General features: G+C 42.9%; 1 protein-coding gene across 6 annotated transcripts in view; it reads left to right on the top strand.

The window, feature by feature from the left end:
- Window positions 1-19,849, top strand: part of PIK3CB (phosphatidylinositol-4,5-bisphosphate 3-kinase catalytic subunit beta) — a 205,981-nt gene that overhangs the window by 135,323 nt on the left and 50,809 nt on the right. For all 6 annotated transcript variants that reach the window (XM_034780765.1, XM_034780766.1, XM_034780769.1 and 3 more), the window contains 2 exons: window positions 5,478-5,531; window positions 7,934-8,122. In XM_034780765.1, coding sequence (XP_034636656.1) covers window positions 5,478-5,531; window positions 7,934-8,122 — 243 coding nt within the window. The remainder of the gene's footprint in view (window positions 1-5,477; window positions 5,532-7,933; window positions 8,123-19,849) is intronic.

The following is a 19,849-nucleotide window of genomic DNA, read 5'->3' as shown; positions in this document are numbered from 1 at the left end:
AATCCACCCTTCCTGCCTTTTAGTTTACATATTGTAGTTACTAAAACTTGAAACCTCAGTATTCTGGCTTCCATATCTTTAGAGAACATGTTGAACAGAATTTTTTAAACATTCTGCACTTCTAGTGCATGTTACTTTGAGTGTCAGAAAAAAGTCTATTTTTAATATTACAACTGCCTTTGACAATAATATATCACAGTTGCATTTCTGTAAACCTCAGTATAAACACATTCAGTGATATCAAACTGTACTTAATCAGGACTGAAAAGGATCTGACATTTCACGTTTAAGACTATATTTTATCCATTCTTTGTTCCCTTCAACAGTTAAAATCCTTTTCTGGAGAAATACACTTTTTATGTCTGTTTCTACACTGAAATACTTCTTTAGTTTGCTCCTGAACAAAATTACCTTTAGTTGTACTATACAATGTCACAGATACAAATAAGAATATCTGCCTAGGGACAGGAAGTATATGTGAGTGTGTGTTCAGAGTACAGCTGATGCAGCTACAGTGTAAATACTAGAACAGCTAGTCTATTCACAAACCAGCCAATAATGCTGATCCCAGGTGACAATAATAATATAAGTGCAGTTTCGCAGCACTAAGCAATTGGTACCATTTTCCTGACAGTAGTGGGAAATCTTATTACCGATTCCTGAAGAAGTTATTTCTCTTGTTTAAAAATATTTGGCAATTTTATCACCTTTTAATTATAATTCTTGTTCTTTTTCTGTTAATTAGCTTGTGTACATTTATTTCTAAAAATATTTAAACTCATATGTATTTGTGTTCCTGAGATAATTTAGAATATATACTACCTTTACTAGTTAATATTTTTGTTTTTGTGTTCAGTTTTTCTTTTGTGCTTTTAATTACTTACAATTGAAAATTCAAATATTCAGGCATGTTCAAACATTGTCATAAATGTGGTCAGAGGATTTTATTGAGTGCAGTACATTATATAGTCACAGTGGTTTGTGTGATAATATGACTGATAATATTCCCCTGTCTGTCATAACTCTTGTTGGGGAACTTTATCCTCTTCTTCAACTGTACCTGAGCAATTCTGTACATCAAACTCAGGGAAATTCTAGTGCTTTTATGTGAAGTGATTTCACAGCTGGTAGAAGAAAGGTTGCTGGAAGCACTCAGTACTGGAGAACTTAGATACAAGTCCTTTTTTGGTGGTTCTTGGTTGCTCAACACTTTCTGCTGCTTTTAATTCTTGAGAGTTGAGTAATGTTTTGTAACATCAATGGGAAGCTGAAAGCATCAAAATATTTTGCCTCAGATATTTAGTTCCAATATTGAGAATGAACTGAGATCAGAGCTGTTGAGGATGAATTGCTGAGATCAGGATGGCATAGTAATTAATCTTTTTGTGAAGGAATAAAGCTCCCCTCTTTGAATGAAGGCCCCTTTGGACCAAAGTGATGGAGACAATGGGCCATATCCTCAGCTGGCATAAATTATATTTGTAGCTACCTGTTTTATACCAGCTGAGGATTTGGACCCTCAATATTTGTTTAAATTTGCAAGTAAGATTTAGCAAATACATAATTTGTTTTAATTGTTCCAGTTTTCAGTGTTGGTTGAGGGCATTAGACAAATACCCTTAATTAGATGCGTGATCGTGGTTTGAGAGTCACAAATCCTGAAGATGAATCAATCTCTCTCTCTCTCTCTCTCTGATTTATTTATTCATACATATATAATATATGATCATAGCATCAGTCCACCTGGTAGTAGAATATACAAAGACCCTCTATAGATGCAAATTGATACTTCACTTTAGCCATCTTCGCTGAAGCAGCAGCTAATTATTTAATGTTGTTAATCATGTGTCTGCTGTAAATGTTAGACTGTATTTAAGTAGAATTAATTCAGAAGTCCACTGGAACTGAGTCCTGAGTCACAACACTAATCCAGATTTGCCTCATCTGTTTCTGGGCTGGGAAGTCAGCTCTCACCACTTTACTTGAGATGATTGTATCTTGTGTTTTATTTATTGTGTTGTGGTGGAGTTTATAGCTGAAATTACCCACAAATTACATTAAAAGCATGTTACGCTTGCAAAATCAAGCGCTCAAAAGATAGGAAATGCCAGAATTAAGAAGGTTGGCTGTGCTGCTTGAATTCAGCCCTGCTATGCATACACATTGATAGTCTTTAATTCCATTATCACATACTACTATTTCCACAGAGCCCCTTCCTTATTCAGTTCACAGAATGGATGGTGTTCAATGAATGACAATCTGATATTTCTTTTATCCTCATTGTTCAAATGTGGCATCATGCCTTATTTATTGCACACTGTTCAAATCCTGCTATGAGGACAAAATTATTATTTTCTTCATAGACTCTTCTATAGCACTCACCACTGTATTATGAGTGCTTCACAAAAACTGATGGATTTCTTTTCACAACACTCCTGTGAGGTGAGAAGGTAGTATTATCCCCATTTTACAGATGGGGACCTAAGCACAAAGAGAGAGTAAGGTCAAAAGTGTGCACTAATGTTGACTGCCCAATTTTAGATGCCTAGGACCTGATTTTCAGAGCACTTAGCATTTTATGGCACTTTATATATTCAGAGCAGAGCCCCCATTGAACGTAGTAGCCATTGTACGTGCTTAGCACTTCTAATTTACAGAGGTGTCCAGAAAATGGAGGGAACACAGTGGTCACCTGTGAAAGTTTTGTAGTATGTGACTGGTTGAGCATCACATAAGAACTCAGTGGCAGAGGTAGGGGTAGAATCCAATTCTCCAGGACAGCATTCAGCAGCCTTAACCATAAGACCATGCTTTTCTCATCCTGCAAACCCCTGCCGCCTTCACTAGTTCCCTTCCAATTTCTGCAACAAAAGAGGCAGGGACCGTACAGATAAGGACTTCCTTCACTAAACTGCACTGGTTCATCCATTGTCCCTCTCCTTCCCCCCCCCCCCCCACCCCCCTGCCACCCTTTCCCCCGGCTCCTTGTATGATCTCAATCTTCCCCTTGCTTTTCCCTTTATCATACTAGCTTCCATTCCCCCCATCAGCTCCTATTCCATTTTCTCCCCTCTCCCAACTCTTTGTTCCAAACTACTCTCTCTCTCTGCTGTTGCCAGCCCCTGTCTGGCTCCTGTCCTCTCTGTATTTGAATCAGAGTAGCCTTGTGACTGCCAGGAGCAACAATTATAGGTAACGTCCTGCCATTGCAGCACTAGGCCAGAGTTTGCTCAGTACAGATAAAACCTTTGGAGAAGTTAGCTGCCAAACTCTAACAAGGCTCTACTGAGCTTGTGCAAACTGAGTGTTTTTTTTTTTTTTTTTTTCCAAAGGTTTATAATTTGGGTGGGAGGTTTTCCATAGACGCAGCAAAAGGCCCATGCCTGCCATATTCCAAGACCACCCCCAAAGCATGAAGGTGCAAGAGCTTCTCAATAAAATGATAAAAATATTTTTAACATGGCCAAAGATGTATTTTCCCCTTAATTTCACTCTGGGAAATGGCTGAACCATTTTTGCTGAAACTTTCAAAACAAAAAGTTCAACATCAGGCAGAGACCCACTATTGAAAATTTCAACCCAAGCAATTTGGAAAAGTTGCATGCAACTGAAAACAGAATCTTATAATAAAAAGTATCAGGCAGCCTTAATTATAGGCACTGCTATTGGCTCCACCTATAATAATTGTACAGTGGATGTTGATCATATTTTTAAAGAAAGACTATGTATTTGATAGCTTATATAAGCTGATTGCTGATGTAATCTTTAGATATTTTTAAATATGAAAAACATCTGGTTTGAATACACAGCTTTCTTATACTGAATACGGTCTATGAAGGAGAACTATTAAATAATCTAGAGAGGATAAGTTACCTGCTCATAGTTATGTGCATTGTTCCACTGAGATGTGTCCATCAAAGCTTTTCTGGCTTTAAGTAAAAAAAAATATATGTATATGTTGGGCAAGACATGATCCACTATCTCCCTATCTCCTTCTCCTGGCTCAGGGCTGCCACTTTCATGGTGCCATTTCTAACTTTCAAAGTACTGTTCGTGCTTGGGTGCAGAATGGCTCAGGATATTTGTAAAGGAATAAGTGCTGTTGATTCAAATCCAGCCCAAGTCAGTAAAACCAAATGTTGTTACTGTATGTTCAGCGAACTATGCAAAATAAGTTGGAGGTCTCAATCTAATTTGCAGTGGGATAGGCAGGGGTGGAAGTAAGTTAAAGGACTTACCGGTACGCTGGAGTCCTAAGCAGGGGTATGGCCTCAACCAGAAGAGGCGGGGCCTTTAAATCAAGATTTAAAGGCCCCAGGGCTCCGGCTGTGGCTGGGAGCCCCGGGACCTTTAAATCACCCCCAAGCTAACAGCTGCAGGGGCGATTTAAATGGCCCGGGGCTCTGGCCGGCGCTACCACAGTGGAGCTCTAGGCCCTTTAAATCACCGACGAAGCCCTGCCATTGCTACCCCGGGGCTCCGGCAGCCAGGCTCAGGCGGCGATTTAAAGCCGGGCCCTGGCAGCAGGGAGCCCTGGGCGCTTTAAATCCTCGCCTGAGCCCGGCTGCCGGAGCCCCAGGGAGCGGCAGCAGGGCTCCGTCGGTGATTTAAAGGGCCAGGGGCTCTGGCCGCTGCAGGGAGCCCTGGGCCCTTTAAATCGCCAGCCTGGGGAAGCCAGTCCGGCACGGCATACCGGCTCTTGCTGCTAAACCGGACAGGACCGGCTTACTTTCACTTCTGGGAATAGGTATCTAAATCACAGAACATCTCATACAATGGACGCTACTTGACAATAATTTTGGAGGTGTTGAGCACTGAGCACAGCCACCAAAAATTGGATGGACATGGAAATTGAAGTACCCATCAGATTACTGAAGGGACAGTGTAGGGAAGCTGACATTATAGAAGATGTGTTTTGTGGTTGGGTAGAGGGCATCAAGAATATTAACTTGCAGCTTTTCACAGATTTAATTCACATGTATAATTGTAAAGATGAGGGGACAATATTGTACTTCCTTGCCCTGAAGTGGAACCAAAGAACATAAATTTATGCAAGAATACCATCTTCAGAGAACACCAAATTGCCTGAGAAATCCTTTTGCTTTAGGTGCATTCCATTAGTACTTACATTTTTCACATGGGTAGCTGGTATGTAGCACTCCTTTGTGCATACTATACTGAGTTTTCTAGACCAGAATCTGTTTTTTATTAAATTAGCTTTCTATAGTCATAAAAAGACATTTTATGGAAGAGTAATAATACACATAAGGTTGTGATGTAATATCATACATAAACACACTTGTATACCACACTTAAAGTATAAAGAATTAACAAATATGGGTAAATAATCAGTTCTCTAACTAAAGAGAGAACTTTTGCTGTATCATTTCACCACTTCACCTTTATAACATTTTTCCTTCAAAATGTAGTCCAATTCTTTATTTCAATCTAATGCTTAAACTATTATCCTTTTGTAGATACTTGAAAAGGCAGCTGAGATTGCAAAAAGCAGTGAGAATGCTGGTATGGCAGTAAGTATCCAACCTGAAAATAGCATCTTCAAAATTAGAAAATTCCAATATCCTATTTCTCTGTCACTTTATGCTTGTATTATTCTAATAGAAAATAAATATATGTATTCAGGTAACATTAAAACCCTCTAGGTTTTTTAGGTTGTTTGTTTGTTCTTAAATGAGTTAGCATTTCCTTCAAATCAAGCATATATTCCTTGTATTGGACACTAGTCAGGCTACAGAGTGGACAAGGGATGCTGTGGCTGAATATATTTCATGGATTATACCTCATCCATGTATGAAATTTGGTTTCATACAGCATACAAATGCAATTAATAGTTAGTTGTAGCAAGATAATCTGTCTGGTTGTCAGAAGCTTCCCAATAATGACCATTTTTGAGCTGGATTGATCTTTGACAACAATAAATTCCTTAATTTTTTGTATACCTGTGGAGTGGAGATATTTGATCTTCTGAAGGAGGTGAACAGTTCTGAAACAGAGGTTGTACTTTCAATATGAAGTCTTTAACTAGAAATTGCTTTCTTAATACATACCCGCCTAATGTTGAGGCGAAAAAAATATAAAAAAAATACAGAAAACTACAACCCTGCTAGTTCTCCAGTCTGCTACTGCAAAGTACCTGTTCTACTTACTGATCTACAGTAAGAACTGTATGATGTTTTAGAATACAGAAGTTAGTCAACAAGTACATCAAGTGTAAATAACACTGAATAGAGCACTTTAAACATTATGCAGTGTTCAGAAACACTGAAAACTCATAACTTGTTTTATTACAAGCAACTGAATATGTAAATGAGATTATCACTTACACAGCAGAATGTCAACTTGATGTTATTTGTAATCAAGACCTTTTATTTATTATCTTTTAGAAACATGAAAACTGCTTTCTTGAATAAAGCTTTCAGTTACAAAATCACTTTCTTTTCAAGACTTTCTCGTTTACTGTATATTTTGACATAAGCACAAAGTACATACTTTTCTTAGCTCACTAAACAAACATTTCAATTACACCAGCTATTTTAAGTCTATTCTCTTAAACAATTTATTCTTAAACGATATTTTTGCTTGAAGATATTTACTTAAAACTTTTCAGCACAATGCAAGGCTCAGGCACTCGTCCTTTCTAGTAAGAACTAAATTTGAAAGTAATAATGTATGTAGCATTTGAATTATTTTGTCAACTAGGAACTCTCTACGGAGTGTTACTATGAAGTGAAACTGTTTACGATACATAAACAATATTGTCTTCAATTTGGCCTATAATTTTAACTGAACTTTTACAAGGAAGGAAAAAGGTTTTCATGCAAAAAGAATACCACTTAAAAAAATCTGAATCCACTCTAATTTCACAAGATCCAAGGAAGTTTCCATACTAATTGCTCAAGTTTTCAGGTTGCTTCAGAGCTTCATATAATACACAGTGAAAATAGATTATCAACGTCTCTGCACAGAGTACATCTTTGCCTAGAAGCAGGAGCTTCTATTACATTTAATTGTGTCTATATGGCTTTCAAATTATGGTGGTCAGCTTTATTTCTTTCCTTGCAGTTTGCATAGTAAGGATGCATCCTGTGACCAGTGTGTCTTTTAAATGAAGATTCGTTTTTAGTAAACCTAATTTTTAAAAGTAATGTTAATTTCCAAGTTCTAGTAATCAAAGTTACGTTAACTTTTAACCTATGGTAATAATTGACATAGGATAGTTAAGCACTGGAACAAGTCACCTAGGGAGGTTATGGAATCCCTGTCATTAGAGGATTAGAACAGGTTAGAAAAACACCTCTCAGGGATGGTCTGTGTAGACTTAATTCTGCTGGGGGATTGTAGATGACTTCTAAAGATCCCTTCCTGCCCTACATTCCTTTTGATTCTGTGTTAAAATGAGAATTGTGAGAATAAAACAAATCTGTATTAGAAAATATGTGTGTTAGTATTTACATACAAAACCAGTCTTTTTTTGTTATAGTTGGAAGTGCATCCTTAGAATTTGATTTTAATTTGACTTTTACCCTTACAATGCCATGACACTATTTAACTGACACATAAATGGGAAAAATACTTGCTGTCAAAACAAGAATTCTCCCATTTAAATGTGAAAACAGCAATATCGCCATCTAGTGTTATTTATCACAGTTTAATTTTTTTCAAATACTTTTGTAAATTGAATTTAGATTCTGCTGTATAAATATGTTCTACCATCACCAGAAATTTGAGGTCTGAAGTAAAAGCCTGATAATCATCCAACTGTGATCTAAGAAATGAATCCAGGTCACTTAATACTACTGTTCTCCTAATATAGCGTTGTCATAGACTATTAGAGCAAGCTAGTCAGTCTGCATCCTGTATAACATAAATTTGGTAATTCTTGAACTTACTTTGCTAACTTTAATTTACCTAGGGTCGAGGTGGTAAGAAGTTCTATATTGAACTAAAAGAAATCATGGAAAGGGACCCTTTGACTCAACTATGCGAAAATGAAATGGATCTTATTTGGACTTTGCGGTATGACTGTCGTGAGAATTTTCCACAATCACTGCCAAAACTGCTGCTGTCTATAAAATGGAACAAACTTGAAGATGTTGCTCAGGTAAGGCAAATGGCAAAGGCAGTGTAAAAATATGGCAGGCAAATCATGAGCAAAAGTTTTCTTGTACACAGAAACATTGAAGTGTTGTGCTAAACTTTGGTTTATAAAAATAGGCATTTAGGCCACTGATTTCAGTGGAGGTTGGAAGCCTAAATACCTTTGTGGACCTGGGCCATAACTCTTTTGCTTTCAAAGAACCTATGTCTCGAGCCAGATTTTAATACTAATTTAAAAGTTAAACATGAAAAACCAGTTCCCAAGCACTTTTTTCTCAGAAAACTTCAGGCAGATAGCGTGCTTGAATCCTCTCTGAGTTAACAAAGCTTTCAAATTACTTCTAAGAGGATGTCTTCATAATCCACCACCGATTGGAAAGGAGAGTGGTAGACAAGCCCAAGGATGCAAAAGAGAAATAAGATTGACAGTTAAATTGTTTTTATTCCCCTCCATAGTTTCTTTAGTTCTCTCCATGTCCCAGATTTAGGCCGTGATCCTAAAAACATACATCTGGTCAACTTTGAGCATGAGCATAAGCATTTCCAGGATCAGGGCCTTGATTAAAACTGCAAGTCCAAAAACTTAGATTCAGATTGACTGTACTTTTTCAGATGGTAAAACCTTTGGAACTTTGTGAAAATGGATTGTTCAAACCAGCTGATATATAGTTATTGAGAATAATTAATTTTCAATTAAATATCTTTCTACAAAGTATAGGGTCACTCATTTCAGTGAGACTATTTGCTTGAGTAAGCTGTTCCTAAAGCTGATATAGAGATAATTAGGGGCTTCAAGTTTTGATGTTAATATCAAACTAAGATTGCATTTTGCCAAACAAATTGAAACTAAAATGAGGATGACACAATGTCAGATATATAGGTATACGAGTCTGTTTTATTACTGTAATTCATATGTCTACATTTTTCTCATCATCCCAAATAGAATCCTAGTCCTGTAATGCTTGTTGAAAATGGGCAGAAATGTGTGTGATAGCTTTAGAATGAATCTCCTCAATTTGCATAGCAATGCACATTTGGATTCATGACTAAAAAACTATACTTTGACAGTGTTTAATATTAGTGGAGTATATAATTGCCATGAATTCAGTTGCTATATCCTCTGAGTTACTGAGATGAACTGATACTTGTGGAATTCTGGTTTCTGAATGAAATGTTTATTTTTCTGAGGTGATTATAATGTGAGATCCTCCTCTGTTATGGAGCTATCTAGTAATAGCTAGATAGCTATAGGCCATTTACATTTTTAAGTTGTGGAACAATGTTGTTTGTAACTTTGTATAGGAAAAGTATATGGATTTCATAGTCCTCATAATATTTCTATATCTCAGACTGATTAAAAAGTGTAAATGTAGCAAAAATAATGGATTTCTCTAGTTATTTTTTGGAATTTTGCCTAGACATTCTGTGTACTCAAAAATGCTTACAATTGCAGTGGGCAGGGCAAAACTATACAGACCCAGACAGCTTTAACAGATCCAACACGCTATGTAACAGAGAACCAGATGCTTGCTTCAGTATGTCTGCTTGCTTTAATTTAAAATTTACTGTTACTGGAACCATGCATTGAATGGCATTTGTGATTTTAGAGACCATCACACTAAGATTGTATCTGTCATCTGTGGATATAATTGGCAGTATTATAGTAAGCTATCGTACTAACCTACCGTACTAATAATTTGAAAGAGAAACTATTTACTTTTAAAATGTTTGTGCTAAAAATCAACTATATTTTATGGCGCATAATAATCACAATATAAACATGTGTTCCGATTAGTATCTGAATCTAATCTGGTACTCCTCCACTTACTAACTATAAAACTTTTAACCTTTTTTAGGAGACTGGGAAACCCATTCATCCACTATGTGAAACCCCTTTCCCCCCACCACCATCACCATCAACAACAACTTCTGTCGACTTTACTCATCATGTGTCCCTTTTGATTGGACAGTCCAGTTAACATGTTGCCCCAGGGTCTAGGTAGCAAAGAGCCTAAGGAGAACATATGCTCTACTCTGGAAGATCTATTTTCTTCCATTATATCCTTCTTTCCAACATGCCTTAAGTTACTCTTGAAGCTATTAAAGTAATTTGATTTTCACCTTCTAAACTTGCAGTTGAATGGTTTACAACAGTGAACTCCAGACTAGTCATATGCATCGCCCACTCATTCTTCACCCACTTGCATTCTTTTGTACACATGAATTCTCTCACATTGTTTATTCGTTCCAATATGCTCTTGCCCATCTACTGTTCACTTAAGCTTTTGATTTGTTTTTATTTAGTATGTTAAGAATATTTAAACTGGTATATATTTACCAATGAGAATGAGGGGAAGGGGCTTTGGGGTATGCTCACCACAAGTCAATGCCTAAACAATTGTAGGAAATTAATTGACAGGTCCACGTTACTTAGAATATGTTTTTTATTTGGAAATAAAGATTAGAGAAAAATAGATTAAATGACATTAAGGCACTTCATTTTAAAAATATTTTAAAATAAAATGCCTAAGATAATATGATAAATGGCTAAAATATCTATGTATCTTAATGTGCACTTTCTGGAAGGAATGTGGTATTTCTCTTTGCTAATGTAGAGAAGGGGATGATTTGACAATTGAGTAATGTATTTGGCAACATTAGTAACCTATATTTGTGAGGAATACAAAATTCTTCTTCCAGTGCTTGCTCATGTCCATTCCATTCTAGGTGTGTGTGTGCCCACATGCACAGTCACTGAAGATTTATTATTAGCGGTATCCGTAGGTCCAGCTGTGGCACCCCTTTGAGTGCTGCGCTCGTGCATTGTTGTATTAGGCGCCACCAACCCTGTGACATCTCAATTCCTTCTTACTCCCATGATGGTTAGTTGGAGTGCCTTTCCTTGCATAGCAAGGGCTAGCGGTTTTGTCTCTTCTGACTTTAAGCCTTAGGGCCTTGTAAATAGTGGTTTATAGTAGTTAGTATTAAGTAGTTAAGTGTAGTTAGGAGTCAGAAGGTAAGAGTCCCAGTGGGGATTTCGCCCTAGGTGGGGCATGCCCTGGTCTCTGGGGTTTAAGCCCTGTGTGGACTGTAACAGACCTATGCCTGTAAGTGATCCTCCACAGCAGCTGCCTCAAGTGCTTGGGGGAATCACATGTGAAGGACAAATGTCGTATTTGTAAAAATTTTCGACCCAGGACTCAGAGCAGGATATTCGTTTGCGGGCTCGTCTGGCTTCCGAGCCATCCCGCCAACACTCGTCTTGTGCCTCAGTATGCAGCACGCCTCTGATATCAGGCTCCGCCCCGCACTGCTCCCCATTGCCAATGCCCAGAAAAAAAAGTTAAGAACCACGACTCCCTGGCACTGGGCAAGAAAGGCCATGGGGCATCGGTCAAAGGACCCAGTTTGGGCCGCCTTGCCACTCTGGAGCCATGTGGACGTGCCACCCCAGTTGGGGCCCTTAGCCCCTTAAAGGATCAACCACTGACTCCCAGGAGTAGTAGGGGACCCAAACTTCTAGTGGCATCGATGCCTTCCCAAGTTCCCCTGCCTCTGCTGCCGGCACCACCCATACTGCAGGAAGTGGCAAAGGCTCCCCACCAGGGCAAGCCACCCACTAAGGGGGCAGTGGAGCACCATCGATCTCCCAAAATTAAGGCAGTGCTTTCCATCTCTGCACCGCAGATCTCCAGCGTCGCAGCCCAGATCCTCTGGGGCTCGCCCTCAGTCACTGGCACCATGATCATGGTCCCCGCCATCTCGCCATGGATCGCCTGGGGGAGGCACCAGTCTCCATTCCGTTGGCACCGATTGTCGTCCTTGCACAGATCTTGGTCGCATACCCCATGGGAGTGCTCCCCGTCGTGATTCCGGTCCCCTCAGCCCTGACACTGGTCCCCTCGATACTGGCACCGATCCTCCCACTCCAAACACCTGTCTCCAGGAGCGACAGTCAGCAGGCAGACACAGGCATTGATGGCCCCACCGTGGTCACCGGAAGGGAATTCCTCTGGCACAGAAAGGCAGTTCAGCCCTCCGCCAAGACTCCATCAGTGTGAATGGGCATCTGATGCCGCATCAATGTCTACGACGCCGCCTTGGCAGCATGGCCAGTGGCCAGCGCAGTGGCCTTATTGGAGTGCCTGGGACATGCTGGTGATGATGATGATGCCCCTTTCACACCACTCATCTGCTGCTGCCTCGGAGCAACAGCTGGCGGCATCGGGCTCCATGCATGAGACCCGCTCGGAGGTCGGGCTAGAGGAGACAGCACCCGCCCCAACCCCCACCCACCCACCTCTGGGCTCGCTGGTTGTCTCTGTGCCAATGAAAAGGACAAGTTCAACTCCCAAAAATAAAGAGGCCAAAAGACTGGACCTTTTGGGGAGAAAAATTTATTCAACAGCCAGCCTGCAATTCTGGGTGGCGAACCATCAGGCCCTCTTGGGCAGGTAAAATTTTAACTTATGGGACTCCCTCCGTAAGTTCAAGGAGTCCCTCCCTCAGGGTCCGGCCCAGGAATTCGGCACCCTGGTGGAGGAGGGCACTGAGGTGCTTTCTCCAGATGGAATGGAACGCGGTGGCTAGGGTGGTCATGGCAGCAGTGGTCATGAGGCACAGCTCCTGGCTTCAGACCGCCGGCCTGTCCCAAGAGATGCAGACCGCTATCCAGGACCTCCCATTCGATGGGAATGGTCTCTTTTCAGAGTAGACTGATGTGAGGTTGCATGGGTTAAAGGACACTTGGGCCACCCTTTATTCGCTGGACATGCATATGCTGCAGTCTGCACAGAAACAGTTCCGGCCACCGCAGTCAAGGATCTGCAAGGAGAAGTGATAGAGACACGAGCTTTAGTCATCGCCACCCTTCCTCCTCCCGCTCACCCACTCAGCCCCGCCCAGCGCAGCGAAGCATCGCGGGGGCCAGCATCCCGGGAGCTCATTTTGACGGTGCGCTTGAGAGTGACGCCACAGTCAATTCCCCAGATGCACCTTGTTCTTTCCTCGACTGCCTTCGTCCCTACTGTTTAGTCTGGTCACGGGTCACCTCAGATCGCTGGGTGCTGGACATAGTATCTTGGGGAGTATACCCTGCAATTTTCAGCCGCTCCCCCACCGTGGTTCCCCATTCCCGGCCAATGGGAGCTGCTGGGGGTGGTGCCTGAAGCAATAGCCACACACACCCCTGCGCCCCTCCTTCCCCAGGTTCCGTCAGCTTCCCGGAGTGGCGCGGGGGCAGGGCAGGCAGGCAGGGAGCTTGCTCTGCCCCCGGTGCGAGTCGGGCCGGAGCCCGCCCCCCGGAACCTCTCCTGTAGCCGACCCCCCTGCCCTGAGCCCCCTGCTGCTCCCTGCATCCCGACCCCCTGTCCTGAACCTCCGCCGTACCGCGCACCCCTCCTGCATCCCAACCCCCTGCCCTGAGCCCCCTGCCTCACCTCTCCTGCATGTCACACCCCAACTCCCTGCCCTGAGCCCCCGCCACACCCTACATCCCTCCTGCACCCCCTGCGGGCAGGGAGGGGGCGGAGTTGGGGTGGGGATTTCAGGGATGGGGTTGGAATGGGGGCAGGGAAGGGATGGGAAGAGCCGGGGCAGAGGCGGGGCCTCATGGAAGGGGTGGAGTGGAGGCAGGGCCGAGGACAGCGGGGGGGGGAGGTGTCAGTAAATGCAGCCCTTGGGCCAATGTACTAGTCCTCATAGAATCATAGAATATCAGAGTTGGAAGGGACCTCAAGAGGTCATCTAGTCCAACCCCCTGCTCAAAGCAGGACCAATTCCCAGCTAAATCATCCCAGCCAGGGCTTTGTCAAGCCGGGCCTTAAAAACCTCCAAGGAAGGAGACTCCACCACCTCCCTAGGTAACGCATTCCAGTGTTTCACCACCCTCCTAGTGAAATAGTTTTTCCTGATATCCAACCTGGACCTCCCCCACTGCAACTTGAGACCATTGCTCCTTGTTCTGTCATCTGCCACCACTGAGAACAGCCGAGCTCCATCCTCTTTGGAACCTCCCTTCAGGTAGTTGAAGGCTGCTATCAAATCCCCCCTCATTCTTCTCTTCTGGAGACTAAACAATCCCAGTTCTCTCAGCCTCTCCTCATAAGTCATGTGCTCCAGACCCCTAATCATTTTTGTTGCCCTCCGCTGGACTCTTTCCAATTTTTCCACATCCTTCTTGTAGTGTGGGGACCAAAACTGGACACAGTATTCCAGATGAGGCCTCACCAATGTCGAATAAAGGGGAACGATCACGTTCCTCGATCTGCTGGCAATGCCCCTACTTATACAGCCCAAAATGCCGTTAGCCTTCTTGGCAACAAGAGCACACTGTTGACTCATATCCAGCTTCTCGTCCACTGTGACCCCTAGGTCCTTTTCAGCAGAACTGCTACCTAGCCATTCGGTCCCTAGTCTGTAGCAGTGCATGGGATTCTTCCGTCCTAAGTGCAGGACTCTGCACTTGTCCTTGTTGAACCTCATCAGGTTTTTTTCTGCCCAATCCTCTAATTTGTCTAGGTCCCTCTGTATCCGATCCCTACCCTCTAGTGTATCTACCACGCCTCCTAGTTTAGTGTCATCTGCAAACTTGCTGAGAGTGCAGTCCACACCATCCTCCAGATCATTAATAAAGATATTAAACAAAACCGGCCCCAGGACCGACCCTTGGGGCACTCCACTTGAAACCAGCTGCCAACTAGACATGGAGCCATTGATCACTACCCGTGATCATGTGGCCCTCATGGTCATTTGAGTTTGAGACCCCTGTTGTAGATCCTCCCCTTAGGCTGGGGCAGGTCCTTTCCGTCCGTCCGCCCGCCCACTTCCCAGATCCCAACAGGACCAGGAACGTCTTGGTGGATTACCTCAACAGGACTTACTCATCTCTTCATGAGTGGTTGCTTCATCCGGAGGCGGTCAGCAAAATTTTCCAGAGGTGGAGGACTCCGGGCAGAACTGGTGTTCTGTTCAATCCGGGGGATGGACAGGGCTTCCCTGTCAGACATCTTTCTCATTCCTTGGTCATGGGCGCTGATGTATGTCTTTCCACCAGTGCTGATGATTCAGAGTCCTTCTGAAGATCAAGCAAGACAGGGTGAGAATTATTCTAATAGCCCCCGCGTGGCCTCGCCAGCACTGGTTTGGCACGTTGCTGAGCCTTTCAGTAGCCGCCCCACTGCATCTGCCCCTCTGGCCAGATCTGCTGTCCCAGAACCACAGCAGCCTTTTGCACTTGAACCTGGTGGTGCTGCACTTGACGGCTTGACTACTGCATGGTTAAGCGCGGACGATCAGGCATGCTCGTCCCATGTTCAGCAGGTCTTGCTGGGTAGCAGGAAACCCTCCACTAGAGTGACTTACCTGTCCAAATGGAAAAAGTTCACATGCTGGGTTTCAGAATGGCGTATTCGGGCTGAGCAGGTCCCACTGCAGGAGATCCTGGATTATCTGCTGCACCTCAAACTCCAAGGTTTGTCCCTGTCATCGATCAAGGTCCACCTGGCCGCTATCTCGGCTTTCCATCCTCTGTTCCAAGGCAGGTCGATCTTCACTCACGACATGATGGCACGGTTTTTCAAAGGTCTGGAGTGTCTCTACCTGCACATCTGGGATCCTGCCCCCACCCTGGACCTGAATCACTTGCTGTCAAAGCTCGTGGGGCCTCCCTTTGATCCTCTGGCTTCCTCCTCTCTCCTAGAAGGTTTTGTTCCTAGTCACAATAATGTCGGTCCACAGGGTGTCAGAGATCAGGGCGCTTAGTTCGGAACTGGCCTATACAGTCTTCTATAAGGATAAGGTCCAGCTGTGACCACACCCAGCGTTTCTGCCCAAAGTAATTTCCAGCTTCCTACTGGCCAGGACATATACTTACCCGTCTTTTCCAAAGCTTCATGCGTCAAATGAGGGGCACAGGCTATGCACCATGTATGTCAGGAGGGCATTGGCCTTCTACGTAGATAGAATAAAGCTGTTCTGTAAATCAACACAATTGTTCTTTGTGGTGGCAGACAGAATGAAAGGTCATCCAGTGTCTGTTCGGAGGATTTCATCTTGGATCACAGCCTGCATCTGCTACTGCTATGAGCTGGCAAAGGTGCATCCGCCAGCGCTCCTGACAGCACATTCGACTAGGGCACAAGCGTTGTCAGTGCCCTTCCTGGCACAAGTACCAATCCAAGAGATCTGTAGGGTTGCTACCTGGTCGTCTGGCCACACATTCACGTCTTATTATGCGCTTACCCAGCAAGCTCGAGACGATGCTGGCTTTGGCAGAGCAGTGCTGCAAGCTGCAAGACCATGAACTCCGAGCCCACCTCCATGGATACTGCTTGAGAGTCACCTAGAATGGAATCAACATGAGCAAGCACTTGAAGAAAAAATGGTTACCTACATTTCATAACTGTTCTTCGAGATGTTACTCATGTCCATTCCGTTACCCGCCCTCCTACTCCTCCGTCAGAGTTCCCAGCAAGAAGGAACTGAGAGGGCATAGGGCCGGCGGCGCCTGATATACTGACATATGAGTGCGACACTCAAGAGGGTGCCACAGCTGGCCCCACAGATACCGTTAAGGCAAAAATCTCAGACTACTGCGCATATGGGTGCAAGTACACCTAGAATGGCATAGGTGTGAGCAACACATCTCGAAGAACAACAGTTATGAAAGGTAGGTAACCGTTTTTTCTATTCTGAAATGTTTAAGATGTTATTTCCCGCAAGCACTCATCCATGTGGATAGTTCCATTGAATTCAATGGGAGTTCTCATGTGCCTAAAGTTACTCACTGGGCAAGTGTTTGCAGAAGCAGGAGCATACTTCACTGTCAAATATGTATATTTTTTTGTTATTACTCTGTTACGTGTTTGTTAAGAATAAGAAATAAAGAGCAGATTCTGTCCCCCATGCCACTCTTAAATCAGGCTTGGCTCAGTGGAGTCCCCTGGAGTGGGAGGAAGGAATCCTCCATGACATACTCTGTGTCTGCAATAGCATCCACAACATGAACCACACTTCCATGAAGAGAAATGGCTCTGAAATCCTCAGAGCTGTGTCTCTAATAGTATTTCTCTCACTCCCATGGTTTCCTTTTATGCTGGGTCAGTGATAAAGAGCTGAGCTTCTTGGCATGCAGAAGTCAAGGGCTCCCCTGTATGTAGTCCCAGAATCCTGCCACCCTGTCCTCAATGCAGCAGAATCATATTGATCTTCTTTGGATAGGGCCTCCCAGTGGTGGAAAGGTGGGAGAGTTAGCCCTGTGGCAGTGGCTAAATGAGTTTTCTAAATTATAAATCACATTTGGCCCATAAAGGAATAGTGTGGCGTTCATGAATGTTTGTTGCGTGTTTGTACGTACCTTGTGCACTGCCCCAGACATGTAGTAGGGACCTTGCGCTGAATGGAAAAATAGAAAAATTATTAAAAATCTCTTTTCAGGATAATATAACTTCAATTTGGATTAAAAATGAAACGGTTGTTTGAACAGGACCCTTACTCGATTAGGTTGTAATAGATCCCATACAGAGGAACTATGCGAGGTCTCAGGCACCACATAAGATATTCATTAAAGGTTTGTCACACTTATGTGGTATACAGGACCTTGTGTGGTCCCTCTGCACTCAGATCAGTTTCACTCAGACTGCATACACAATGTATTTTAAGAAGGTTTCTTTATCTAAAGAGTGTTTTGTGCATATAAGACTTCCAGAGCTATACACAGTAAATTTATCTGTATAAAATAAAGATAGGAAAAAATTGTAGGTTACAAATACTAGCAATACTATAGATACTAATATCCGACACCCTCTCTTTGTGAAGCACATTTTAAAAAAATACTGAAGCATGTTGGATGAACATCTGAATTTCCCATTTGTTGATTGATATTAAAAGGACACTGTCAAATTATTTAGTCTCCTGAATTGAGTTTTGGAAAATAATTCAAATAAAAAAGGATGAGTAATGCATCCCAAAATGTATTTAGCTTATTTAATTTCACAGTTGTAGTTTAGTAGTATTGGTTATAATAATTCATGTGTTAATAAATACATTGTAGTATATTTTACAAAAGTAATAAAGTATTATGTTTCCTCAGTACAGGCCTATATTATTAAATCCGTTAGCGGGGAGAGACTGCCACTTTTATATGAAATATGAATTCCAAAAATTAGAGGTTTTACCGTACCTCAAAAGTTGTATCTTACAGTAGTTAATGCTTGCCAATTTTAAAATAAATGTTGTTATGGCCGAGGACCATCACAACAGCATCAACTAATTCCTGCTGTGTAAAATACAGTAATTTCTTGGCATTAGAGGTTTGAATAATGTCTTTTACTGGCAACAGACATTGCACTGAATCTGACATGTGGTGCAAAAAAAGATTTTTAACAGCTGTTGTCACTAAATGTGATCAAAACTACTTTTCTGGGTGTTTTTAAATTTTGCTATTTGCAGTCAGAATCTAGTCTCAAGAAATTGTGTAATGTTAACAGCAGAACATCTTACTGTAATAAATTATTTTAGATGTTCTGAAAATAGCAAATAAAATACTGTAGACTGACAGCAACTCTCAGAAAATATTGTAATTTAATTTACTATTTCTTTTACATATTACATTCTTGTAACTGTTACAGCAGAACAGCCATCCAGAATTAATTTGTCTAAGTAATTGCCCTTATTGTTGCTGAGGTGCCTCGTGAATACCAAAGGCACTTACTTTGGCCCAGCAGCAAGATAGGAGAACTTCGCTAAGGGTATGTCTACACTACGAAATTAGTTCGAATTTATAGAAGCCGGTTTTATAGAAATCGGTTGTATACAGCCGATTGTGTGTGTCCCCACATAAAATGCTCTAAGTGCTCTAGTCGGCGGACCGCGTCCACAGTACCGAGGCTAGCGTCGACTTCCGGAGCATTGCACTATGGGTAGCTATCCCACAGTTCCCGCAGCCTCCGCCACCCCTTGGAATTCTGGGTTGAGATCCCAATGCCCGGATGATGCAAAACAGTGTCGCGGGAGGTTCTGGGTACATGTCGTCAGGCCCCTCCCCCCCGTCACAGCAACAGCAGACAATAGATTCGCGCCTTTTTACCTGGGTTACCTGTGCAGACAACATACCACGGCAAGCATGGAGCCCGCTCAGCTCACCGGCACCATATGTCCTCTGGGTGCCGGCAGACGTGGGACTGCATTGCTACACAGCAGCAGCTGCTGCTAACTGCCTTTTGGCGGTAGACGGTGCAGTAGACTGGTAGCCTTCATCGGCGATTTGGGTGCTGGCAGCCGTGGGGCTGCATTGCACCAGCCCCTTGCCTTTTGGCAGTAGATGGTGTATTACGACTGGTAAGCGTCCTATTACAAGTTGGCTCATCGCACATTAGCAGAGTCTTCCCTGAGCAGCAGATTGTGCAATAGGCCTGAAGGCCATCGTAATACACTAACTGCCAAGCGCCCAGTATTTGCTGCCAAGCACCCAGAAAGATGCCGAGGGCTATCAGTCACGCTGCACCGTTGTCTTAAGATGTAAAAAATAGATTTGCTCTGTATTCATTTGCTTCCCCCTCCCTCCGTCAAATCAACGGCCTGCTAAACCCAGGGTTTTCAGTTTAATCTTTGGGGGGACCATTCTGTGTGACAGTTGTTTGTGTTTCTCCCTGATGCACAGCCACCGTTCTTGATTTAATTCCCTGTACCTGTATGCCATGTCGTCACTCGGCCCGCCCTCCCTCCTTCCCCT

This window comes from Trachemys scripta, chromosome 9, assembly GCF_013100865.1.
Source record: "Trachemys scripta elegans isolate TJP31775 chromosome 9, CAS_Tse_1.0, whole genome shotgun sequence".
NCBI classification, from domain to species: Eukaryota; Metazoa; Chordata; order Testudines; family Emydidae; genus Trachemys; species Trachemys scripta.
Note: the sequence above shows the minus strand (reverse complement) of the source record. Positions and strands in the feature narration are given on the sequence as shown.